Source organism: Seriola aureovittata, chromosome 17, assembly GCF_021018895.1.
Source record: "Seriola aureovittata isolate HTS-2021-v1 ecotype China chromosome 17, ASM2101889v1, whole genome shotgun sequence".
NCBI lineage: Eukaryota > Metazoa > Chordata > Actinopteri > Carangiformes > Carangidae > Seriola > Seriola aureovittata.
The window spans coordinates 23,015,705-23,043,255 of NC_079380.1; the positions used below are offsets into that span (position 1 = coordinate 23,015,705).

Here is a 27,551-nt window from a genome sequence, read left to right on the forward strand (position 1 = left end):
GCCTAAAGACAACAACAACAAAAAAATAAAATCTGATTGGATAACTCTATTTTGATGGTTTTAGCTTCACTTCTGAAGCTGCTATAGCTAGCAGACAGCCCCCCCTGATGGCCAAAACAAGATCATTGCTAGAAGTCTGTTTTGAATTACAAATGTTTAAAAACGGGGACATTTCTAGGGACATTTGGTCACCCGGCTCTACAGTAAATAAAAAACGGGACATATTAGCTTAACTCAGCATGAAGAATGAAACCCGGGGGAAACAACTAGCCTGGGTCTGACCAAAAGTGATAAAATTTGCCTTTAAAGTTCAGTAATCGACACATTATATATTGTTTAAAAATGACATCTGACTATTCACGATGTTAGGGTTAAATCTCAAATTGTGTTACCTTAAAACACTGAACTCCAGCTTGAGTGTGAAACAGAATGAGAACTGATGTATTTTTATGTAACAGTAGTAAAAAGGCAGGAAAGATCAGAAGCTGCAATGGAAATGAAAGCCTTGCTTCACTCTCTGGTGGAAATGTCCACCCCTCCAGCCGTGTTTGATCCAAATATGGAACCAAGCAGCGAAACACTCGCTGAAAGTCTTAATTTTACATGCTGAATGCTAAGCAACCTAGCTGCAGTGAGGAGAGCTGGAAATAACGTTGAGTACTACACAGATAAAGATCTCAGTGATGATAATGACTGCTGAAATGTTGCAGCCAACATTTATTTTTTACAGGGAACTGATTCTTAAAGCCTTTGTTCAGTGTGTGTGTGTGTGTGTGTGTGTGTGTGTGATCGCAGCCACTGATCACACACACTTATCTAACTTTGTACCTGAACATCCACACGTCCGGCTCCAAGGTAGGAACAGCTCACAAAGGCAAAGTGACTACTGTGGAAAAAAGGCCTGGAGCCAAATTCCTATTATCTTTCACTGAGGCTGAAGTGGATCAGTTTACAGTAAAACTCTCTGTAACCACACACGCACACACACACTCACACACACACACACTCACACACACACACACACACACACACGCACACAATCCCTTCACACGGTCTACGGTCCACGATCCCTGCACCTGGAACACTTGCATCACTTATGGGCATTGGGTGTCATAGCAACTGTTTCTACAGCGACTGGTGAAAAGCTGGATGATGATGATGATGATGATGAGATGGCAAGAAAAGTTGATGAACAGTTCAGGGCTGAAGAGTGACCCACACCAACTGACTTGTGACCTTTGACCTCCCAGTTATATAAACAGCTCGAGCAGAAACTCCATGATATAGTCTTTCTATTATTATCACAAAATACCAAGAAAACCAGAAATATCACAATTATTTAATATTTTTAATGTGAGAAGCTGCATTTTTTTGCTTCAAAAAAATAACTTAAAACTTATTTATGTAATTTTCTGATGGTTGTTTTCACACTTCCTTAAGCTTTGTCTCTTATGATGATTCAATATTCCTAAATTAAAGGCCGTACAGCGTCTGTGGTGAGACATTCAATTGTTTATTGACCTCACTGGTGTTCGCATCTCTTAAAGGGGAACCAGTGATTCTGCATCCACAAACTTAAAGCGGAGCTGGTGCGGTTTTCACCATGTGTGTGTTTGTGTGTGTGTGACCAGCCGTTTCTGTAACTTTCCGAAAACTTCCCGAAAACTTTCCGAAAACTTTCCGCACTGACACTCGCCTCATGCCATGACTGGCAGCTGTGCCGTGTGGAGGTGAGATCGGAGCAGGGATTGAACTTTTCTCCACAGCTCTATTTAACTCATTCTTGGAGCAACTATTATTAACAATCTCCGTCACTTTTCTTCTAAACAACCGAGTTCACCGCTTTGAATCATCAATAAACAGTTGATTTCCAACACGGTCATACAAACCAGTTCTGATCAAACACACCCTAACCCTTGTCCCTAGCACAGCCAATCAGCAATAACAAGAAATACTGCATTTCCCACAATGCAACAGATAATGGAAGACACCAGATTATCCCTGCCTGGTAATCACCCATGTCTTTAAACTCCCCCACACCTCCACTTTGTAATGCAGACAGATTGTTATACAGACAAATCAAAGATAAGCCTGATTACATCACTATGACGTCACTGGGGTAATTTCTCTCAAACTTTTGTCACCCCCCCCAGAGATAAAGAAAGTCTCCTACAGCTGATCTCATGTAAGATAAGCAGAACAAACGGCTCTTTTCAGTTTCTGCTGTAATAATCTGATGCTGTGAGACTTTACAGATCTTACTGTGTTTTCATGTGCTAATATATCTATAATATATAATATATCTAGTCCGTCCAGATGTGAGCTGCACAGTGAACGCGCACGATGATGTTCTTTACAGCTGGATATTTCTCTCATTGTGTTCTACAGTGTTTAATTGTTTTCTTCTTCTTGTCCTTCCTGCTGCTCCTGTACTGAGCCTGCAGGGACGGAGTATTCCTGCTCTTAAAAAATGTAATACGGGATGAAGGCAGCGCTTTTCCCGTAAAGGAGGGAGGTTATTGCTGCGATTCTGAAAAGAAACCCGGCGATCACATGACTCGTTATCTGCCCGGATACTACTGTAGAGAGGAGTTGTGGAGCTGAGGATGAAGCGGCACACACACAAAAAAAAAACCAACACAGCAGGACGGATCACAGCGCTCACTCCCACCCACATGTTATGACTCACGCATGACTCACCAAACGTGCCAGTAAGAAGATCAGCGCTACTTCACTGGAATATCAACAGACTGAAAAAAAAAAAAAACACATTAGGGTAACTTACAGCCTCATACCGGGAAACCATACGTTTCTGGTTTATTCCCCCTTTGTCCCGGCCCTTTATCCCGAGGCGCCTCCACTTCCCTGAGCCCGCCCGTCCTCACAGCCCAGCAGCACTTCTGGGAAAAAATAAAACTGTTGACAAATAAATAAATAAATAAACAATAAAAGAATAAATAATAAAAGAAAAATTAAATGATAAAAATGAGTAAATCAATAGATTAAAATCCAGCTGTGAAACCCAAAGCAGCATCCACCCACTTTATCTGAGAGGAGGCGAATTAACTGATAACATTTACCATCACTACTCAGCATCAGCCTGATTAACAGTCAGCATTTGAAACTGGTTTGACATTAGTGTGTATTTCTGCAGTGAACACAGTGGTGGAAAGTGCAGTACTGAAGCACTGAGGTACTTGTACTACTACTTGTACTTTTCACTCCACTACACTTGTGGCTTGTGGCTTCAGTATCCAACAATCCAATAATGTAATGTGTCATCATCCACAGGGGGCATTTTACTGCACAATGAGCAAGAGGTGGGAGCGAGTCTCAAGTCCAAAGTTACTGTGGTGAGAATCAAGCAACTAAGTTTGGTAGTTTTAATATATTTCTTTCATGATGTCTTGAAACTCTGAATGCAGGACTTTTACTTGTGTATTTTATTGTATAATACAGTGCGGCATTGTGACTTTCACCGCTGGTCAGGACAGAAAATATAATATAATACTGTTTAAGCACTTCTTGCTCCACTTGGCTTAACAGTTAATAACAGTAAAAAAAAGTTATTTGGAAATTGAATATTCTTAGAAAATGCAATAGGAATGAGATTTTTTATATTTGCTCATTATGCTTATTGTGTACAGCAGCAACAAAGATGTTCATAGAAGTGAAAGTGGAAGATAAAAACCAAAACCAAAAGCAGTGCAACCAACACAAAAACAATAAACCAGCTGATCAAACCAAAACCAAAAGTCGTAACATCACACTCTGTGAAGACTGTAGAGATATGAACCACGGAAAGTAACTGCACATTAAAGTTTATTATCATTCATAAATATTCAGAAAATAATGTTGAGGCTGACAGTTCCTCAGACCAACAACCAGTTTCCTTTTTCTTTACATCGACAGTGTAAAAACGTATTTAAACACATTTAAAAAAGCTTAAAGATACTGATGATGAAAATGATTTGAAAACTAAAGTCAACATATTAATACGTTCTATTAATTATTAATAAACTGTGTGCAAATATGTTTTCTTTAAAATACACATGTATTCGTCAAAGACAGCACTGTCACCTTTTCTCCAGCTGATCTCAGTCAGGACCGTGAATATAGAGCAACAACAGACGGGAGAATTAATTTGATCAAAGGCCAGCAGAACAAATTTCCCATTAACCGTTGAGCACTTTCACTTTACTGCAGTTATAAACACCCACAAGTTTTAAACTTTGTTCGGAGCTTTTTCCTCAAGCGGCGGAAGAGCCGAGTTTTAAACAACCAGAGTTCAAAGCGTTTACCCTGCATCTGTTTGTGAACGTTGCACTAAGATTTAAAGGAAAAGTTTGATATTTTGTCAGATTACAGATTAAAAATGAGAGGTACAACATGTCAGTGAGGTTTAGATGTATTTTGTTACCTCGCTACATAGCCAGGCTAGCTGTTTCCTGCCTTCTCCAGTCGTTATGGAAACCTAAACTAAATGATTGCTGACTGTAGCTTCATATTTACTGTTTAGGCACGAGACTGATTCTCGGCAAGGAAGTTTACGAGGAGTCTTTAACGGAAACTGGCAGCCATCTGGCAGCAAATAACAGACACAAAATGGTCGGTTCGATCCCGGAAAATTACCCACAACTTTTCTACCAGGGGCCGGAAACGAGCCATCCATCTTGAACTAGCGCTGCAGATCTGAGGAGACTTGAGAAATCACAGCTGAATGACAACAGAAAGAGAAGCACTAGTTTCTACTGACCTGGGACACAAAATGTCTTTAACTCTTTAAAAGATAGACCAATGTGAGGCACAATTCAGACTGAGAAATACAATTTTTGATTTTGTCTGGAGCTGTAGTTGCTGTAGTTATTACATTCTTGTTCTCAAAACTTTTCTTGACCTTCGCCTCTGTTATTAAATACAAGGTGTAGAAGATGAGGTCCTCCCCGTGTGAAGAGGCACTTACAATGTGACATGCAGCATATTCGAAAAACAAAATCTGACTCCACGTTGTTGGGACTTCAACACGCCTTCAGAGCAGCTTCACAGTCATTGTCTTTACCCAGCGACAGCGGTCACCGCTGGGGACAGGTGACTCGAGTGTGCCCCGGCATGTGGCAGATGCCGCAGGTGCGGGGTTTCTTAGCAGCAGGAGGTTTGTTGGTGATGGCATCTCCTATTGTATTCCTCGCCCTCTTCCCTCCGTCTCCACTTCCACCGAATCCACCACCAAAACCACCTGACACGAGGGAGCAGAGGTTAAACACAGCATGAGTTGGTTAGAGGTCACTGCATGAAGAGCATAAAACATTTGTGTGTGTGTGTGTGTGTGTGCGGCAGGACTGACAGCAGCGAGTCTGCCTGATGAGTGGATGCCTCAAGGTCTCAGTGGGAGTGTTTGTGAGTCGTGACAGCTTTTCTTTATCATTAAATAAGTACGTAGGTGAGGAGGAACATTCTCTCTTGTCTGATCTGAGTGTACATCTTTTTTCTGCTTGCATGCTTATATTAAAACATTTTTAATAATCTTACAAAGCACACAGAAAGAGTTCACGGTGCAAATGATTTGACAGGCAGATTATTGTAGTAAGACACTGAACTGTGCTGCAAATGTCTGTCTGTAATGTGCTGTTTATGTTAATGTATCAATGGCTGCTCTTCCCTTTAATGCATCTTTGTAATTTAAAGTGATTTCAAGAGAAAAGTTTAATTATTTGAATTAATTAAGTAAAAGAAACCACAACATAATCTGGTCCTAAAACACAGAATCAGAGTCTCGAATCAAACCCATCACACAGTAACAGTGTCCATGCTTTGATCTTTGAGCGGTGACTCTACTCCTTTATGCAACCAAGGTGTCTGAGTGATTTATTGTTGAGACGAAGTAGCCCGTTTTTACCCACATGCAGCTGTACCTGAACACTATGCTAACATGCTCAAAGTGACGATGCTAACATGCTGATGTTTAGCACGTAATAAGGTTTAGCATGTTCCCCATCTTAGTCACAGTCACAACCCTCGCTGTCATGAGGACATGTTGTTGTCCTCACAACTTCAAAGGGCTCGGTTTTACGGTTACAATTAGATTTAGCTTAAGTAGAGGGTTAGGCGTGTGTGTGTGTGTGTGTGTGTGTGTGTGTGTGCCTTGCCTGGAGGAGGTACGTTCTCATCAGCCCATTGGAAGAAGCTGCACTGCTGCTCTCTCGGCTTCCCGCAGGTGTGAAACATCCGGCCCTTGTTTGGCCCGTCCTTCTGCACCGTGCGCGTCACTGCCGCCTCGTTACAGTTGCACATTATCTCGTGCGCTCCAGCTCCTCCGTCCTGCCCCCTACCTCCGTCGAATGTGTTCCTGAACCCGAGCGAGGGCCTCGGAGGGTGGGAGGTCCTCGGTGCAGGCGGCGGACGCGGAGGCCCCAGACACTGTGGCGCCCCCTGTTGACTCGGCTGGTCGGCCCACAGGAAGAAGTTGCAGTTCCCGGCGTTGCACTTGTAAAACTGACGCCCTTGGTTGGGACCGTCTTTGCGCACAGTGAGGAGAAGTGCGTCCTGACCACAGTTGCACACGATGGCGTCGCCGTTTGGGTCTGCACCGCTCCCGCCGGCGCCCAGCGGGGGTCCAGGCTGAGGGGTCCAGGAGGGGACAGGAGGGAGGGGGGGTCGAGGATTGGAGCGTGGGGCTCTGGGTGGCTCTGCTCTGGGGGGCCTTGGACCTGGTGGCCAAGGATCATCTCCTCTTCCTCCCCCTCCTCCTCCCCCTCCTCCTCCTCCCCCACCTCCTCCTCCGCCACCTCCTCCACCTGCTCTGAGGTATTTCAGGTCCAGCACCTCTCTGAGCGTCTCGTCACATCCACCAATGCAGCCAACAAATTCCAAAGGCATCATGGGAGGGACGCTGCCCCTGCGGAACTTGAACTTCAACCTGAAGGACGTAGGACAAACGGGAGGCGGCTGTTAACCCTGAAAAAACTCTAATTATCATCCGGTAAAATGTAAAGTCACTTATTATTCATCCAGAAATGTAACGTACATTAACTTATTTTGAGTTTTTATGTGCCTTAGACAAACTCATTTAACTCAGTGTGCAAATGGTCCTTGTTTGTTGGAGCTGAACCGATATTTCATTTCACACAAATCAGAAACAAAAACAGAATACAAGTATAATAACAGTAATGAGTGAAAATGGGACAACCCAATAAGACTCATAAACTTGTCACTGCATGTACAAAATAGAATTTCAACCAGAAAATTCCTAAATCCTAAAACATCTATCTCATGTCTATATATCGATTTAATAGGCAAGATACAGAATCAGCAATAAATGTTAGATAAAAAAATAACAGCAACATATTTTAGTAACGGCGGCTGCTTCAAGTTTCTTTTTAAAAGCAGAAAGAAATAGTGACATTTTTTAGAGAGTCATCAAGCTCGTTCACACCCGTGGACCTCTGCACGCCACACTACAACTTTGTGCATTTAAGTTTACGTTTCTTTCCCTCTGTAAGATGTTTTTTTTTCTGGTCTCACAATTCTACATTAAAACATGTGTAAATGAACCGAGCTCTGTCACGTCAGATCATCTACCAACACAGCTGGAGCAGCTGCTGTAACTTTGTGTGTGTGTGTGTATATATACCATCATTAAAAAACACAGGAATGCATGTAGGACAACATTTGGGATGATATAGCACGTTGCCATGGTGACCGGCGAGATGGCAGCAGTAAGCAACAGTTTGTTACAGCACTTACTGAAATCTGATTTTAAAAAGACAGTGATATTGTTTTTAGAGTAAGTGCTGTTAAGTTCAACTTTGAGCTCTGCGCCAGACTGGTTGCCACGGTAACGGATGCTGGTGTGGAGCACTTTGGCTCGCTGCGCTGCGAGCCTGCCCTATATTTGGACTGAGCCGAGGCACGTGTTCAAGGGGTTAACGCCCACTTGCGTAAACAAGGATTTTGACAAGTTTTTTTCTTGCGCTGATGAAGCAGCCGAGAGCTTCATCTGCGCTCCCACATACACTTAATCAATAATCTAACAATAATCTGTGTGTTCACTGAACTGAGCGTTGGAAAAGAACATGCTTTCAAAGTTCATTATGTGGCGTTACCGAGGGGCTGAACTGAGATATGGAACCAAAGACCGAAGGATCTCTGATCATCAGCAACAGAAAAAGGAGCCTCTGTTGTAAATCAGTGTAATATGTAAATGTCCCGGTTGTATTTATATAATGCAATACATCATTACTCTACTGTCTGCCTGGTTATTTGCTCAAAGTAGTATTTTTTGTAATTTCATACAGCTGGGTGACTCACAAGAGACAGATCAAAGAAGACTAAGGGGCGTTCACACACACAGATTCCAAAAGATGTGAAAGCGCCGGCTGCTATTCGTCGTCAATGAGACCTGCGCTGCACAGCTGCAGCACAGGGGTAGAAGTTGAAAAAGTCTCAACTTGAATCATCATTAATCATTAATTCCAAGGGAGGAACTTTAAATAACAGCTCTCACTACAACCTTTCGAGTATTTGAGAAATTTTAATTTTTATCCTGATGATGGCGCTGGATGAAAAATTAAAAGATCACCAAAGTTATGACAATTCATCTTGAGGGCAACAGGAACATTTCTTGACAAGTCATCCAGCAGCTGTTGAGATACTTCAGTCTGGACCGACTAACGGACAACTATCGCTGGAGTGTTCAGCTGGTCCGACGTAAAAAAGTAAATACTTACATGTGAACGGGCCGCGGCTGACAGGTGGGACAAATGCTGTCATCTCTGCTGACCTCCAGCACTGTGTCAGGGAACCACACTGCTGTCTTACAGGCTGGGAAACCCACACAGGATAGGAACTTACTGCAGGGGGGGGACACACAGGAATATTTACAACAAATACTCCTCTCCAAAGCCGGCTGTATTTTGTTAGACCACGTTTCAGATTCCCTTTGGATTCAGATCATTTCAGTTCAATATAAAGAATCAACTTAAAAAGACCATGTTCTGACATTATGTATTCGGGGCCTGTTATGAAAACTACACCTTGTTGGTGTCTTTTTATCTACGAGCTGTGAAAACATGGATCTCTAAGAATAATAGAAGAGTTAAAAAATGAAAATGAGTAAAAGAGTTTGAATTTAATAGATTATAATTAATAGTGAGCTGTTGTAGCAGCACCAAAAATAAACTGCATTACTATGCGATGACTTATCTCTCAGTTAGTCTCTGCCAAATTAGTTTTATTGCACACTATCAAGGTAGAAATGCAAATTAATAACTAATGATCCGCTTTGGAAAGTGTGCAGGTGAATTGTAGTTAATCGGCAAGTTGTGACATTTGAAAGAAAGCATCTTTTGTTGGGGATGAGGAGTTTTAAAGATTCGTTTTAAAGTGCTGAACGAACAAACAGCATCTACGTCATAAATAAATCAAGCTTGTATCAGTAACACAGTCGTCTCAACCTGTTTCCCTCCCTCTTCTTCCTCAGCACCATGTCCCGACCGCAGTTAGGACACTTCCTGACGGGCAGCGGGATCTCCATGTCCTGCTGCTCCGCTTCAGGGATCTCCTGAGCCGCACCCAGATACGGCGACAGGGCTTCGTCCAACCTGAGGCGAGAAGAGAGAGTGACGTCTCAACATTTAATAATAATAATAATAATAAAGTGACAGGATTCTGTTCGTTTGTGTGCAGGCGGCGCATCAGGAACACACAGATTTACAGCGAGATGAAGAGCTACTGACTTCTTCGCCTTCCTGACGGACTCGATGAAGACGGTCTTGTATTTCTGGATGTGGTGCAGCAGCACGCTGCGTTTGTCCTTCCTGCCCTCCGACACCAGCTTGAGATCTGCCTCCAACTCAGCACGCAGGTCTGGTTTGGACATCTCATAGCCCATGGAGTTGTAACCTAAACAAACAAACACACATACACACTTATAAAGATGATTTTTTTTTTTTTTTTTTTTTTTTAAAGTCTGGCTTTTAATTGAATTTCATTTTTTTTATCTTTCTATTTATTTATATATTTTATATTTTAAGCTGTTTTACTGGTGTTTCCTTTTATTCTGTGATTATTTTCTCGACTGTTAATAACCTACTTTAATCTCTGGTTATTTATTCTACTTTTATTTCTGGTTTTATTCTCTTCCAAACATCTCCTCCCTTTTAGCATTTTATTATTTCATCTTTACTATTTGGTCTATCTTACCTTTCATTTATGGTTTTACTCACTGCAACACATGTCCTCTGTTTTAATATTTTATTATTTTCTCTTTATTACTTTGTTTTTATCTTTGCTTTCCAGTCTTCAGTGTTTCCTCAGTTCCTGTTACTGTTGTCTTTTTTTAAGTAGTGTTTTTATCCCTTAGTGCTCTGTGTGTTCATGGGAGTTACTGTGTCTTTGTGTGTGTGTGTGTGTGTGTGTGTGTGTGTGTGTGTGTGTGTGTGTGTGTGTGTGTGTGTGTACATACCCTCCACCAGCCCCATGCCGAGCTCTCCAGGGAGAAACCTCTGATCAGCTGTCAGGCCCACATACATGCGACTCTTGATAGTCTCGATGTGCTCTGCATGGGTTGCATCTGTGCCTGTAAAACACACAGTTCAAACAATAGAGTTTCTACTAGACGTGAAACAAACGAAGTCTACGTTCATTAAGTTGTTACTTTAAAATCAGATAAGGTGCAAACTGGTTACTACATACACACCGACACACAAAATAAGTCCTTTTTTCAATGTGTGCACGTGAGAGAAAATCCAGGTGGACATAAACTGTCCAAACTGGCATATATCCACAGATCAGTGGGTGTGCTGTGAGATAATAGAAATTCACTCTATACTGTTTGTACCAAGACAATTTTCTGTTAGTAATTCCTGTTGCATTGGGCTTCTGTTGCTATTTACTTCTCTATATATATTGAAAATAAATATAATATAAACTCTGACAAAAGATCTGGTTGCTAACATCCACTAAGCTTCATGGAAATAAGACTAAATAAAATAACCTACTAGTTTAGCACTGCACTTCTACACTGTCAGATTCAGACTTCGTTTACTCAACGCATTCTTCCCCCTTGTCAAAACCTGGTGCCTACATTACCCACAATGCAACGTGACCATCGGCAGTTTGGTTGGAGATTGGGGTGTGTTATGACAGTTAAGCAGCTAAGCAACAAGCCTCAAGCAGAGATGAGAGGTGGGCTTCAGAGGTCTGGTAAACTCTTTTCTTTACAACTGCACACCCACAGTTTTCTGCTCCAACTGATGTTGTTTATCAGACTTTGCACAGCTCCCTCTGGAGCCACTAAAGGCTTTAACACTTTCCACATAAGCAGTAGTTCTCCCAAACACCTGTGGACAGATTCTCGTGTATAAAACTGGTGGAATTCATGGGCGTTATATTAGAAAAGTGTAGATTTTGGGGCTTGATTTTATATTTTGCACATTCACAAATTCAGACGTTTGTGGGAGTTACCAATATTTTCTTCTCTCTGATGTGTTCATAATTAAGTGTTTGTGAGTCTGTGAGTAGCTGGGACCACACACACATTAAAAACACTGCCTCTGCTTGTGTGTGCGTGTGTGTGTGTGTGTGTGTGCTCTACCAATGCCGTGCTTCTCCATCAGCGAAATGAGGTCGGCTTCGGTGAGCAGCTGCGGAGGACTCGTCTGTCCGTCCACCATCTCAATAGCAGAGGGCTGGAACTGGGAGCCCTGCTCGTACACTGGAATCACCTACAACAGGTAAAGCGGACGTACGTAAGATATATCACACACAAACACCAAGAGCCAGGAATCAGCTGGAACCCCACAACAACACACTACTGTAACATCCACCCCCCACCCTACCTTGGCGCTCCACCTGTCGTACGGGTAAACATCCAGGTAGTTCCTTTCAATGATCATGAGTCCCGAGGTGGAGAACATCTCCTGGGCTATGTCTATATCCACCACCGTCTCGTGCCCTAAAGCATCCTGGGATACACAAGCCAGGAAGTGCCGGACAATGAACTCATACACACGGCCTTCGTTGCCCTGGACGGAGACGAAACAGAGAATCGTTACGTCAGAGTCAGTGTTTGTTCCCGTGTGTGTGTGTTTGTTTGTGTGTGTGTGTGTGTGTGTGTGTGTGTGTGTGTGTGTGTGTGTGTGTGTGTATACACTACATTGGTGACTTTATCTTTGTAACCTTTGCAGCAGACGAGACCTTGAGTCAATTGTTCCAATCATACTGTTGAAAAACAATACAAGGACTAGTTGGGCACAGAAACCGCCTACTAATGAACAGCAGCGGGTATAATTTATTAATTATGAATCAAGATGGAATCAGGATCATCGCCTCATGGTCGTATCCCTCCGCCACTCGGACTAGTTTCAGGTTACATCCCTGTTTATCCAGAGTCAGATCAAATATTAACCATTTGTGTCAAATTTGCCCATAATTGCTGTGTGAAGTCTTGAGTAATGGCTAAAAAAATGTTTTGAGGTCACTGTGACCTCTGACCCCCAATATCTAATCAGTTCGTCCTTGAGTCCAAGAGAACATTAGTGCCACATGAAGAAGTTCCTTCAAGGCGTTACGGAGATACTGCGTTCACAAGACCACCTTGACCTTGACCTTTGACCTTTAGCCACCAAATTTTAATCAGTTCATCCTCGAGTCCTAGTGAATGTTTGTGCAAAATTTGAAGAAGTTCCTTCAAGGCGTTACTGAGATATCGTGTCCACCAGACTGGGACGGACAACCTGAAAACAACATGGCTGCTGCTCTGACTGTCGACGGCACAGAGACATAAAAAACAAAACAAGTGAATGAATTATGCACAAACTGAGCTCTGCTTTCTGTGAACGCACCTGCAGAGTATTGGTGTACTTGGTGGGGTGTATGGGGGGATGGGCTTGGTCAGATTTCTTGCCCTGCCGTGGGTTGGGACCCCCGGGCTGCTCGAGCACCCGCTGGGCGAACGTCCCCCAGACCGGACTTTGAGTCTGCTGCTCCACCAGGGGGCCGAGAGGCAGGTTTGTGGGGAAAATGTTGGTTTCTGTGCGGGGGTAGCTTATAAACCTGAGAAAGGGGGGGGACACACGACACACAGTCACAAGTAATCTTTGCACAAAGAAACTAAGGTGGAACACTCTGGAAATATGACATCACTGGTAAACTCCTCTATGAAACGCCTGAACTGCCAGATGGCGCCTTCTCGTGTGCAAAAATAGGACCGGCTTTGAGGTGGTTTAACAACCTGCTAAACAAAAAAAAATACATTCGACCGTTTCACTGACAACCACAAAGCGTCTAAATAAAAGTGGCTTCGGGCCTGAAACAAGTTCAAACGAAAGATAGGACATTTAGCATATGGTCGGACCCAGACAACACGTTGCTGTTTGGACGCCAGTAAGTGCGTACATTACCCAAAATGCTGCTTGCTCCAAAACTCACACACTCACCCTTGGGTGTAGAGTTTTTCTGCAATTTTCATTGTCTCTTTGGCGCTTATTCTCAGCTTCCGAGATGCCAGTTTCTCCATTTCCTGTTGGTCAGATAAAGGTAGAGGACTGCTCATGAGGGGGGGGGGCTGTTTTCTGTCATGCTAGAAAACAGCTACATGCACTTTATACCATAAACACGTGTGTTTTAATACGCAGCATATGTGTGTGTGTGGCTGTTTGACTTCATGTTCTTACCACAGTGTCCAAAGGCAGCGGTCTCCACTTGCTCTTGGGTTTGCTGGTTACTGAGGTGACTGTTGCTATGGGATCCTAGAAATGAGTAAACGTTATTCTTGTGTGTAGTTCTTTTTTTTTTTTTTTTTTAAACATGTGGCTTTTAGCCCATTTTATTCAGGCAGGTTGGAAACACATTTGAATTTAAATTTGCTGCTGAGTCCTCGTGAGGTAACAGCTGCAGGTGGAGGAGAGGTTACACGTGTGGATGCAACACACACACACACACACACACACACACACACACACACACACACAGTTGCTATGAGTCCACACATCTTTTCTAGGTGCACAGCATCAACAATCAGTGTTTTTCCATCGATATTAAATCAGTAAATGAACTGTGCGATCAGGATAACCACATCAATATGTTGTCGAGATGAACGCCCTCCCCTCTCTCGCTTCGCTGGTGCTGTGTTACAGTATGAAGACATTTTGTACTCGTTATGCAAGAGCAAAAGTTAGACCAAGTTTTTTTTCTTTAAGATTTCTTTTTTTTTTGCCATTTTACCTTTATTTCATTACAAATAAAGGAAACACAGGGATGTTGCAGTGGTTTAATCTTTTAACCACGAGGTCAGTGGACACCCTCGGCTTCCAGGACAGGGGGGCAGGAACAATAGTTAAACATTTTCAACTAATCTAATTAAAGCAGTGAAAGAACGGTACAGTAGCTCCCTGCAGTCCTTTGTTTCCTGATGATGGACCTTTCACTTCATATAGATCAACATCGGTGCAAACAGACCTTAATCCATCAAGTGCAGGATTTCACTGGTAACAGGAGATGTTAAATTAACACATGTGGGCACGTGGATGACACAATTCACATTCCTGCTAACGGTTTCACACTGTTCCACTCATCTAGAAGAAGAATTCTGCCAGAAAAGAAACCTGAATGCAAATAATGTAGGTTTTAAAATGTTTAAGAAAGAAAAAAGAAAAGGCACATGGCACCTTTAAAGCTCCATAAACTGATATTTTGGTTTTGGGGCGACAGAGCTCAGCAGACTAAAGAGGAACTGCAGACCTGGATGATGATCTCTGTGGGTGTCTCTCTCAAAAACACCCCTTTCATATTATACTGGTAATATAAAAGACGTTCATTACTGCAGCTTTACTGTAGAATTTAGTGACAAAAACATAAATAAACCAAGATGCATGTAATACAATAATATTGATGTGTCTCATCATCATTAGAGCTTTTTTCTCAGTTAGTTATTAGTGAAAAAAGGAGAGAAGTAAATAACTGAACCAAAAAACATAAATAACTGAGTACAAGGACAAACAGTGTCTGTGTTTGTCTGATCTTGAAAGTCACATCTTGCTCCGTGGGAAACATGATAATTACACGCTCGTTAGCTGTGAGCATCTTGGCAAACACTTAGTGTTAATGTTTTTCTATAACAGTCACGGGTTCAGACGACATCTCTATCCTGCCACCGGCAACTGAGACCAAACGGAGCAACTAAATGTACCGACAAGAAACAACCTCAAAATATAATGATCATTATAAATCATCGTATCACCATCGTAAATACAGAAGGTGATAAAGAGTTATCATCAGGCGTCATTACAGTCTGATAACAACTGTTGTACATACAATATAATGATAACTGAGTGTGTGTGTATACTCTGTATCTGACCTGACTAGTCTGTTTTAATGGTTTACTTTACTGTATACGGTTAGGATCATACATTTTATTCTAAAATAATTTTCTAATGTTTTTAGCTTTTGACTCTAGACAGTAAGGGCTTTCCTCTCGTGTGTAAACAGCTCAACAATGTTTAAACTTTCCACTGAAGCGTTACATGGACAGCACTCGTGAGATCACTGAAAGAACCTCAGACGCGTCACGTTAAATGTTATAAAGAAAGAGCCGACATCAGCCGACCTATAAAGCTCATACAGCACAGAAAAGGAAACATTTCATGAGAGCATGTGACAATGCAAACAAACAGGCACATACCTCCATGCAGATCTGGTAGAGCACCAGGCAAGCTGTGTGGTTGAAGAGACGGTTTCTTTTCCAGCCGAACTCGACAGTGTCCTCCTCGACCTCGTGGAGCACTGACGCAAAGAAACAGCAGGCTATCGTTTTAAAACCTGAATACTCGCGTCTGCATTGGATTTGTGTGTGTGTGTGTGTGTGTGTGCATGGATGAATTTACACCTTTGATCTTGTAGAAAGTCTCAGGTATGAAAGCCTGGATGGCTTTGAAGCGCTCCACAACGAAGCCCAGAGTGGGAAACTGACAGCTGCCGTATGAGATCAGCTGATTGGCCAGAGACTCTGGAAAGATCTTCTGCAGGCGAAGCGTCTGGAACCGAGTGAAGGATGCACCTGCAGCAGACGAGCACAGGAGAGAGGCCACTTACATATTAAGAACCAAAAGATATACAGTGTTGTATCGTGGGTAAAGTGACATTTAACCAAGGTTTTGCCCTATTAACCATTATCTCTTGAGCCATCATATAATCCTGTGTTGCCTTGTATTATTCAGTACAGTGTTAGAGTGCTACCTCACCTATCCGCAGGTCCAGCTCCTGACGGACATCCACAGCATCACTGACGTTGGCATCCGGCTCCATTAGAGTCTCACAAGCTCTCCGGATGGAGTTGGGGGTTATCTCAGAAAACTTTGCCCGAAAGACCTGTATGTTGGGCTTAACTAAAAACACACACACACACACAGTTAGCAGGAGTTATTTATGTACCTGCTAATCTCTGAGATGCAGACACAACAAAAAACAACACACACACATTATTAACATCGTACCTGCTTTGCAGACATTAATAACTTCAAAGCCAATGTTTTCTCCCTCTCTGTCACAATCAGTCCAGATGACTAAGGCCTGGCACTGCCTCGCCTCTTTCTCTAGCGTCCGCTACAGAGACAGAGAGAGACGGAGAAAGGGAAGAAATGTGGAGAATTAAGGAGTCAGGAAAACCTTTCAATTCTCATTATTCTGTCTGGGAGAGAAATGAAAAGGCAATGAATAAAAATAAAGATTGTGTCTTGGTCAATTGTTAAAAGTTACCACTACTAATAACATTCAAACATCATAATCAACCACACAAAGAGAGACAGATCCCACAGGTTTGTTTAAATAGAAAGTAAGGATTTCTGGGATGACAGTAAATGAGCATACCTTGATTTGTACCATGTTATCTGGACAATACTTCTCTACCTCAGCATCAAATAACAGCACGGGATTACAACTGAGCCTTTAGAGAGAAAATATACAATCACTTGTTATAATTCTGTGTGACGCTGAAAAACACAATAACATAAAAGAAACCTAATTTAAATTACCATTTCTGGAACGGCGCTTTAAACTCCAGACCCAGTAAATGGCCTGATACTGAAGTCATTGTTACCGTCACATTCTGCAGCAGGACGGAGACAAAACCAAACAAACAGCATAAACACACAAAAGAACAGACGTACAGGTCCATATGTGCATATCTAATTATTTCACTGTATTTGCTTACCTGACCAAAGAGATGATATTCACACTCATAGATTTTATTAAACTTTGACATCCCTTCCCTCTGAAATGGAAAAGAAAACAATCAGTACTTGAGCAACCAAATAAACCGGAGGAACAGGGGGTAATACACAATCATTGATTCAGAGTTTTTGTTATAATTATATCTATATAATCATTGGTCTGAGGATAGGTGTTGTATGATGAAAATACAAATCTGTCTACTGTCAGAGATCTTGACGTAGTGTTTATACTATGGAAGCTGTTCGACTAACAGCTCTGGTTGTTGATCAGGACTGTTTTAAGGCAATACTGAATTTTATATGATTTCTGAATTAATGTGATGAAACAGAGTTTTAGCCCACAACTTATAATTATTTTCATTTTTGATTAATCTGTTGGTTATGTTGACTGATTAGTGTATAAGATAATGGAGAGACATGTTCATATTCGTTTTCTCATTTACAAAAACAGTAAAACAAAAAAGCATTTGAGAAAGTGGAAACAGCAACTATTTGGCATTTTTAGCCCATTTATTTTGTGTCCATCGACTAATCGTTTCACCATCACACTGATTAATAATTGTGTTGGAGGTGTTTGTACTGCTGGTGAAGAGATGTGACTGACCCTCCTGGCCCTGCCGTTGGACATGATCTCTAAGATCCCTTTGGCTGCATCGTTTTTCTCAGCTACGCAGAGAACCCGCCTGATCTGAGCCCGGCTCCGGATCATGTCTGCCGGCTGCGGTGGCGTGTCTGGACACCGGGCACTCTGCGCCGTACACACACACCTCCGCTGGACCCCCCCGAGCCGCTGTACTCCCGGTCGAAGCAAGGATCTCCCGAGAAGGCGCACTAGTATCATGCCTGGCCGCTCTCACATGAAGCAGCCGGTCCTCCGGGCAGCCCCACTGTTGCTGTTAGCATGCTAGCATGCTAGCTGAGCCAGCCGACTAAAGCCATGTTGTCCGTTCCCACAAAACGTTTAACAGGAGCTAAAAAACTACCCAGCGGCAGCTTATCTCCACTCCGGATAAAAAAATAATTGGATAAAATGTACGTTATCCCGCGGAAAAACACTTATTAAAAACTTTGTAAGTAGCAGCGTCGACCTCTACAATGCTATCGCTAACTATTTACAAATGCCGCGCTCGTCTGTCAAATATTGCCGTATTCAAGGTCGTAATACTGTCGTAAAATCCTGGACCCACCAAAAGACGTTTATAAAAATTGTAAATAAGTGGGTTCAAATTTAATATTGCCTAAATGTGAAGCACATGTAGTATTATTAATCATGTTTTTTTTCACAATGGTAATAATAATGTAAATAATAAAATTATGTCATATGAGAAATGAGAAATCCACCCTAAATCAGAAAATTTTCATATTGCCATGTCAGTATCTGAGGACCACTGAGGACATGGGGGTCATTTAAACTTTAATCTAAACTTTAAATTTGACTACTACTAAAACTACTAGGCTACTATAATTCAGTATTACTCCACCAAAACTGTATTTCTGGCAGCATGTAGAGAGAACTGCATGTGCCTTTATGTCAGGAAATAAAACATGTTATGTTTTATTTTATAGAGCCATAATAATTCCCTAATAGTTTTGTTGGAAGTTTCCTGCAGAGAAATAAAGCATGCAACCTGCTAAGTACTAAGAAAATATAGGCAAAATAGATGCAATGTTCCGTGACAGGTCTTTTAGCTAGAGATTGTTGACTATACAAACTGTTAAAGTAAATGCAAATGCTCCATTAGAATGATAATAATATAATGATACAATTTATTTGTGGATTGCAGATCTTAAAAAATTCCAACATGGTTCCTACATGTTAAAAAAAACAAAAACCAAGAAATGCAACATAAAAACAAAACAATAAAACCCTGAAATAAAAAAAAAAGCAATAACACAATAACAATAATTTTAATAATAGAAAGTAATGAGTGAGAATACAAATAATAAAAAATTCATGACTCATTACCTTATTAGTATTTCTGTAATCCTGGCTATTATCCTGCTGCAAACACAGACAAATGTTAAACTGACAATGAATTGCATAAATGTGTATAAATCTTTTTTTAATAATCACCATAATCACATCCAATCATCGCAGAAAGAAATATGCGGAAATTCAGTTTTAGGGTGGATTTTCTCCAGATGGGAGGTGGGTAGGTCAACTGACAAGACTACAACCAGCTGGGTAAACATGGCGTCGGTCTCTGGACGTGAAAATTACATGTAGCGCGTCTTGTCTGTTAACGGTGTTTCTGTCGCAGCAGCGTCCCGTGTCTTAGCCGTGAACAGACTAACGTGATGGACACGACGCGCGAAAACAGGCAGGTTAGAGAAGCGCCTCGGTGATGATGCTTTATATTTTATGTCTCTCTGCACAGCATGAAGGGTCTGATGCCTGCCCGGACCCTGTGATTGGCGCAAAATAATTGCTTTTGTTAACAGAGACACTGACTGTTTTCTGCTGGGTTTTTTTTTTGTCTAGTTTTATTCAATCTGACAAATTGCAACGACTGGCTCCTGCAGGGCCACAGCTGAATTTTGGGCCGAATCTGCTCTGAGACCCTCTTTAAATTGACTAAACCAGCTGTATTATTATTATTATCATTATTATTATTATTACTACTATCATTTTTGTGGACCCCTCTCTATCGCTGGACCCCTAGATGTGACAGCTCCTTTAACCTCACTAACAAAAGCTCTGCCTGGACAACGTGAGAGCAAAATGATCAATCTGACTGCACTTGATGTGGCTGCGCTCTGACAGCTGGTTTATGACTGTTAGTGGTGCTGCGCTGTGTCTTGTGTTTCTCATGCCTCTCTCAACAACACCACTATGATAGGCTCACCTGACGTGGTGGCTTTCACTAAAGAGGATGAGTACGGCCAGACAAGTCCGGACCCCTGGGCTCTCCCCGAGGAGTTCTCCATCCCTCTCCATCCTCTGGCCGACTCCAACCCCTGGGCCAAAACCTCCTACGCCAAGTTCACCAAAGACTTCATCCTCATCTCCGAGTTCTCCGAGCAGGTGGGCCCTCAGCCGCTCCTCACCATCCCAGATGACCCCAAAGTCTGTGGCACCTTCGATCTCAACTACTTCTCCCTGCGCATCATGTCGGTGGACTACCAGGCCTCCTTCGTTGGGCACCCGCCTGGCAGCGGCTACCCGAGACTCAGCTTTGTGGAGGACTCGAGGGTGGTGCTGGGCGACTCGAAGGAGGGGGCGTTCGCCTACGTCCATCACCTTACTCTGTATGACCTGGAGGCGAGGGGCTTTGTGCGACCGTTCTGCATGGCGTACGTTTCAGCAGATGAGAGGAAAATCATGCTACAGTTTCAGGAGCTGTCCCTCCGCTTCTCTCAGGCCTCTGAGTGTCTGAAGGCCGGGAACAGGAGAGCCTTCGCCAAGGAACTCCAGAGGAAGCTGCGGGACCTTGAGTAAGACCTTCAGTACAACCTTTAAATTACTATCCCATGTAGGGGTCACATTCAAATCTTGATATTTCAATATAAGTGCTCTCAGCTCCTTTCTTCAATCATAGGTAAATAGGATAAATTGTAACAGCATGGCCGGTTTAATCAGTTCGGGGGCCGAAAAATTTTATTTTCCTTTTCTCCTACAAAAAATAGGTTTGTAATATCAATGAATTAAATACCAAAATACAAAAGTTTGCACGTTTGCGTGTTAGCATGGGAACATATGCTAATTAGCACAAAACACAAAGTATAGCTGAGGTCAGTTATTTGACCATGAACCAAAAATATTGAGGTTTCGACCTGATGATGATGGTGCAAAGTCAGAGGATCAATAAAGTTATAGAATTCATCAACATTTCACTCAAAATCACAAAAAGTGATGGTGGCACTAGAGGAAAAGTCAGGGGTCACCAAAGTCTATGTCTATGAATGTCGTACAACATTTCAATTCATCCAATAGTTTCGGTTTGAACCAAAGTATTGAACTGACCAACCAACAGACCTACGAGCTGCTAGAACGGCTAAATAAGTAAAACCCGCCCCCTAATCTACCGTGTGTGACGTCCCAGCTGCAGGTGTTCAGTTTCTTGTGTTGTGGTTTCTCAGGTACTTTTGACGAAAAAGTCCTATTTCATCAAACTGCTTTACCTTTCCTTGTATGAACACATGTGCACGAGTAACGCCTGTTTTCACCCCCCCCCCAGGTACACTCACTCCGTGCTGCAGAGGGAGGAGGGCCTGCAGAGAGAGGCGGGGCCTCAGTGCATGTACTCCGCTCACGCTGTGGAGAAAGCCAATGAGCTTGCTAACGTGGAAAAGAGCATCTACGAACACAGAGACCTGCTGAGGCAGATCAGCTCCTACCATTGCCGCCCGCGCCGGGATCCTCACGCTGTCACCTGCCAGAAGTGCATGACCGAGTGCTTGAGGGAGTGTGAGGCGCTGTTAGACAAATACGCCAAGCTCGCCAATCCCTTCAGTTACACCGACAAAGGGGGGAAAGGGGAGGAAGGTCAGGTGGAAGGAGGTGAAAAGGAAGTGGAGGAGGACGTCAAACGCAGGCCGTCCTACACACCACAGCTGATCAAAGCCAAGTCTGCCAAGTGTTTCGACAAGCGCCTGAAGACCCTCCAGGAGCTGTGTGACCAGACTTTCTACGGGGCCACCGTGGAGCTCCTGAAGGAGACGGAGAGGAGTTTCCGGGGCGACCTGTGTTACCTTCACACACGCCGCCTTGACAAGACTCTGCGCAGGAGACAGAGAGTTACCAACTTCCTGTTTGAGGAGGATCTCGGTGATGATGATGAGGATGAAGGAGGAACACTAAGACCGTTTTGTGCTGTGAACCACGCTGTAGACAACTATACACTCTTAAGTCCACCTCCGATTGTGCTGGGACCAGAACCTCTAAAGCTGGACTCACTGGAGCCTCCAGATCCTTTAGACCCGGCCTCTGAGACCAGCCATACTCAGGAGAGTGAGCTTGGGCTCGGGGAGAGCCACCTGGAGTCCTCCCCCTCAGACCAGACTCTGGAGACCCAGGAGAGCTCAGAGGAGACCAAAGGAAGCTTTAGCAGCGATAAGAGCGGGATGGGTCCAGCACAGAAGCACGAAAGTCTTGCTAGTGTGAGGTCAGAACCTCCCGATCCTGATTCCGACTTGACCCTTGACCCCGACCACAACGCTGACCTGGAGAGGGAGAGCAGCAGTGAAGAGACCACTGCAGGGGAGGATGAGGGAGACCAGACGCCGGTGTCTCTGCTGGAAGTGGTGTCTGAGCTGGAGGCCAGCAGAGAGGACGACTGTGAGAGAGGAAGTGATGGGGCTTGTGAGATGGAGTCCGACTTGTTGGTTCCGATGGACACTGCGTGCTGTATGGCTCAAGAGGGTTTCCTGTATGAGGCGTCTCCCCCAGAGGCGGATCTTCATCTGGGCCAAAGCTCCCACCATCAGCCCTCTCATACGCTGGTTGTTAACCAGGAGCCACAGGCCCTCCTTCCACTCCAGGACGACTACACTGTGGGTTCTCCCTGCTCTGAAAGCCCTGCAGCTGGGCTGGAGCTGCCCGTGGGGCTCCTGGGAGATGCAGTTTCCCGTACCTCAGTGGAGGACGGGTCAGACTGCACCATGAGCGCTTCTACAGGGTCCGATCGGGCTGCCTCGCCTCTGGGCTATGGGGGGGTGGTGACCCTGCGTCAGAGGAAGAAGGCCGGACAAGGAGCCCTGAGGTTTGTGCGACAGTACCCCTTTGCCATACAAGCTCTGTGGTGCCTGCTGAGTGGCAGAACCCTGGTGGTTCTCGGGGCAGATGAGGGGAGAGTCCGTCGGTTGGTTGCTGCTCTGGCCCTCTTTGTGCCTGGCCCTGGGAAGTGTGGAGAGAGGGTTCAAGCCTGGCTGTCCTGCCCTTTCACCCTTACTGACCTGCAGAGGTGGAAACTCGTCGGATTGCAAAGGTATGTCCAATTTGCATCTATATATTTTAGGTATTCAACCAACACTCACCACAAAGCTTTCAGGCTCACAGAACATTTGACAGTCTACGTCATCGTCAAGTACGACCACCTTACTCCGTTGTTACTCATCTGGTCTGACTCATTCCCCGATGACTCACATAACTATTCAGCTATTAAACCTCCAGCCTCACGTCTGTGTTGCAGTTTTTTACATTTAGAGACGACGCCTTCACTTCATAACCTTGTGTGCGTTTTGTTTGTTGAGACATTTGGAGGCGCTGAGATAGAAAGGAGGAGCTGTGTAACTAATATCACTGCAGATGAACCGAGCATTGAAATCATTTCAGTATGATTTTCTGAACAGAATCTGAGCCATAAAACAATTACTACATACAGGGTTTTGAACAGTGTCCAATGTGCAGAATCATTAACTCACATGTGTTGGTACAACAGAAATGCGAATATGGCTAAAAGTGCTTAGGGGTGACTTTAAATGTGTAAACCCAGTGGTTCTTTATTGGGAAAAATATTGATTTCATAACATGAACATGCATAACTTACAAATGTAATGATGCTGCTGTACAGGGGAAATATTAATCACCTGTATCATGCTGCTAGATGCTAAAACCTGAGATTAGAGTTCATGATAAATGGAAATAAATGTTCTTCTTTTTCTTCATTATTACCAAAGGTTTAAAATATTATTTAAATTCATCATGTTTAGCTTCAGGATTTTATTAGTAAGTGGAAGACAAGTCATTTCTAACAAGACTGAGAGTCAACAGCTAGCGGCTCTGTCAGGCTGTGCTTTGAGCTAAATGCTAACATGCTGATGTTTACTAGGGTCGCTGTCTAAGTTTAGCAAGGTGTGGCATGCTAATATTTGCTAATTAGTGATTAGCTGAGGCTGATGGGAATAAATTAGCGTTGGACAAGGTGTTGAAAACTGAAGTACAAAGACTTCATGTTGGCGGGTCCATCCTCTGGGAACCATGAATGTCTGTGTCAAATGTCTTTCCAGTGCATCCATCAGTCGTGGAGATACTTCAGTCTGGTTCACCGACCGACCGGCTGACAATAATTATAATAAATGATAATAATAATATTATGATAAAAGGATATATCTATAGCTACATAAAGCATGTGTGAAAGTTGTCTTTACCAACTAACAAATATGGCGTCTGTCTCTCCGTCTCTCAGAGTGGCGTCCCCTGTGGGTTCTAGCATGCTTTACTCGCTGTCCCGCTACAGTCGCTACATCTCCATCCTTGACGCCGACCAGAAGACTTTGCGCTGCCCGCCGTATCGTGGCCAACTGCTTGCCAACGTAGCCGACCACCGCACCTACATCCGCCGTGGCTCCACCTACTTCCTTCAAGTACAGAGCACCCTGTGTCGCATGGCAGCCAAGGCCTTCCTGTTTACCTTCACCCACCACCTCCACCTGCCGGTCAGCTCCGCGGAGGGGCCGGAGGTGGTGGAGGGCCGACGCCGCTGCTTCCTGCAGGAGCAGCTGGGGCTGGGCGAGGAGGACAGCCAGATACTGCTCTACCTCAGCCAGCTCGTCACTCAGCAGTACCTACAGCCTGCCACCGGGGGCAGCGCAGCAGCAGCACCTTGTTTTAGTTTTAACTACACCACCAGCGTTTTATACAAAATCTAATATTCTTCTGCGAGGACGATTCTCACACACATTTTAGCAGAAATCATCTGTGACCCTTTGGTTTTTAAAGGACCAAAGGTGATCGTAATAAGGTCTAAAGTATTTTTAGTTTCAGGACAATCTCTGCTTTGGTTATTGTTTTTTCTTTTCTGCCATGCTGTCTTTTCCTCTGCTCTCACTATCTCCTCAGTGTGCAGGGAAAAGGAGACGGAGCGAGTTGTGAATGTCAGCGAGTGGTTTACTTGCAGGTGTTTGGTCGGGAGCATGTTGACACACACAAACACACACACACACACACCGCAGAGCAGACGAAGGTCGCCTCTGCTTATTGTCCTTTGAGCCATTTGTGTGTTTCCCTCCTCCGTGGAAAAAAAAAAATCTTACTTGCACGGGCTTGTTTGAAGTCGTCGTGTCCCCCCTCCCCACTACACACACACACACACACACACATATATATATATTTACATGTATTTAATCTCACAAAACTCGATCCAACATGGCTGTCTGTGTGTCGTAAGTGCTGGTCCGAACTCAGCCAGCTCACTGACGGGTTAAATCACAGCTGAGTGTTGACGCCCACCAATCACTGAGCAGTTGTTGTCAGCTATGATATCATCTCAGCTATATGTAAACATGTTTTTCTTTTTCAAGATTACTGTGACATTTTTCTGCTTGTGGTGAACAGACGTCTCTGTGACTCTGACCATGAAACCATGCAGGTTTGTTGCCGCTGGTTTTGTGACACGCCTCTCTCTTTGGAAAAACACACATTTAACACACATTCCTGCAGTGATGGAGATAGAGTCACGGTGTTGGAGTTTTAACGGAGTAGCATGGGGCATGGAGTAAACATTCCCAGAGGCTGCTTTTTTTTTCTTTCCGGGATGTGGTGCATGAGGAAGTGTGTTCGCTGTGAGAATTAGATCCAGTCGGCTCCACGTGATGTTGCATGTCCAGAGAAATAAACGTCATCACGCGCATACTCATCCACGTAGCGCCAGCGGCAGCCAAAACCTGTCAATATTCACTGCTGGCGAGCATTTTCATGGATATTACTCACACGGTCAGGAACATTTTAAAGCTACTTAACCTAAATGTATTGAATTTCACTGTTGTCTTAAATTTGTGCGAGAGTGTTGTGGTGTCAGCATGAGACTGTCTTGTGCCAGGGTGAATCACCGTATTGATAATATTTCTGTTTTTGTTACATTTGAAGGAACCGACTCGGTCGAGATGCTGAACAGTTTGAGGGGATGTTGCTGGGATGGTGATGTTGTGTTTGTGTAGATTTGATCATGGGGGAAAATGAACTTTGTGTGCCATCGAAAGCAAAACTCTGACGTTTGACACTTTATTTAGGACACTAGTTGCCTATCCTTTTGTTTTTGTTTTGTTTGTTTCCTCAGCGATCCTTGCTGAATCTGTGCTCTGAACAAAACTCAACTGTTACATATATTTATTGCTTTCGGACAAAATTTGGATTCTCATGATTACGCCGAGTACGCCCAGATTTTCTGTTTGGAGATTACTGAAGTTTTTTGCAAAAGGTCCGTCACATCGGCCAGTGAAATCACAGCGAAGTCGTGTCTCTGATCGTATGTTAGATTTTCCAGCTCCGGGTTCTGGTTCTGTGGTGTCGGTGATGGAGCTGGGCTTCTGTGTCTTGGTTGGTAACTGTACTTGTGACTGCATGGACAGAGTTTTAATGTTAAAGGTCAAACAGTGTGGGATCGCGGCGGCTGCCCTTCCTGCTACGAACACATTTTATTTTGTTTTTTAACTACTAACAACAACCTCACATTTTTTTAATTCCACCTATTTTATTATTATTGTTGTTAATATTATAATGATTTCAGTTCAGTGCAGTTTGAACTCAATGATTTCTTTTGTTGCATGTGACGTATTTTTTATTGTTTTATTTTCTGAATAACAAGTTTACAACAACAACCCCTTTTTTTTTTTTTTTTTTTAGCTTTTGTCCCTCTAATGCAAAAAGGTGAATGTAATCCAAATAAGCCATACCACAGTGTGCTTAACATGTCGTCACTCAGTGTCCTTATGTTGCCATATCATGTCTACCTTTTGTATCTCATCACGAGGGGGGCGTTGTGTGAACTCCAGCCCTGTACGATGGCGGCGGCGTTGCCAGTTATTTTAATAACGCACGTTGAGAATGTCTTGATGCTTTCATGTAATGTTGATGATAATTCATTTACTCCATTAAATTATTTGAATCCACATCATTTATTGCGTCAGTGCCTGGTTCACGCTGGGGGGGGGGGGGGTGTTGACGGTGCTGTGAACCTACAGATCATCATTAAACATCTCATCCTCAACAGACTCACTCCGTGTGACTTGCTTCAGCGATGACGGATGTGCAAACATTTGAGGTGTCATGAATAATAGATGCTGCTCTGTGAACACGAGCAGCAGAAGGAGGAAAAGGTGGCGAGTTAAAGAAGAAGTCCCAGCAGAAAATGAATGTTTTAAGAACACAGTTGAACTGAGTGAGTGGGCAGCTCGCTGTGTTTTTCCCACAGGTGCAAGTTGTTTAGCTTCTCTGAGCTGAACAGGACGAGCGTCCGCTGTCTTATCAGCTGCTCTGAGGATTAGTATCGATTACACTCGAACAGTGACAGCGGCAGATTTAGTGACGTAAAGATTTGCAAGTGTTTACGCCTCAGGTGAGATGAAACAATTTCACAAATTGAATCACAAATGCAATTCCCCACGGGG

At 43.5% G+C, this 27,551-nt stretch overlaps 2 protein-coding genes across 2 annotated transcripts; one reads left to right on the plus strand and one right to left on the minus strand.

Annotated features, from left to right (window-relative positions):
- Positions 1-3,805: 3,805 nt before the first annotated feature.
- top3a (DNA topoisomerase III alpha) lies at positions 3,806-18,368 on the minus strand. Its single transcript, XM_056402116.1, has 19 exons — positions 17,830-18,368; positions 17,207-17,266; positions 17,028-17,101; positions 16,864-16,939; positions 16,491-16,599; positions 16,239-16,382; positions 15,884-16,054; positions 15,680-15,780; positions 13,674-13,748; positions 13,437-13,519; positions 12,843-13,053; positions 11,838-12,023; positions 11,594-11,723; positions 10,463-10,576; positions 9,735-9,900; positions 9,453-9,599; positions 8,727-8,849; positions 6,147-6,916; positions 3,806-5,236 (listed from the first exon to the last, which is right to left on the minus strand). Exons 1-19 carry the CDS (start codon positions 18,064-18,066, stop codon positions 5,073-5,075), a joined length of 3,141 nt encoding a protein of 1,046 aa, XP_056258091.1. The 5' UTR covers positions 18,067-18,368; the 3' UTR covers positions 3,806-5,072.
- Positions 18,369-19,415: 1,047 nt separating this feature from the next.
- smcr8a (Smith-Magenis syndrome chromosome region, candidate 8a) lies at positions 19,416-27,055 on the plus strand. The gene is made up of 3 exons (XM_056402117.1): positions 19,416-20,660; positions 21,404-23,152; positions 24,353-27,055. Exons 1-3 carry the CDS (start codon positions 20,059-20,061, stop codon positions 24,813-24,815), a joined length of 2,814 nt encoding a protein of 937 aa, XP_056258092.1. The 5' UTR covers positions 19,416-20,058; the 3' UTR covers positions 24,816-27,055.
- Positions 27,056-27,551: the final 496 nt, after the last annotated feature.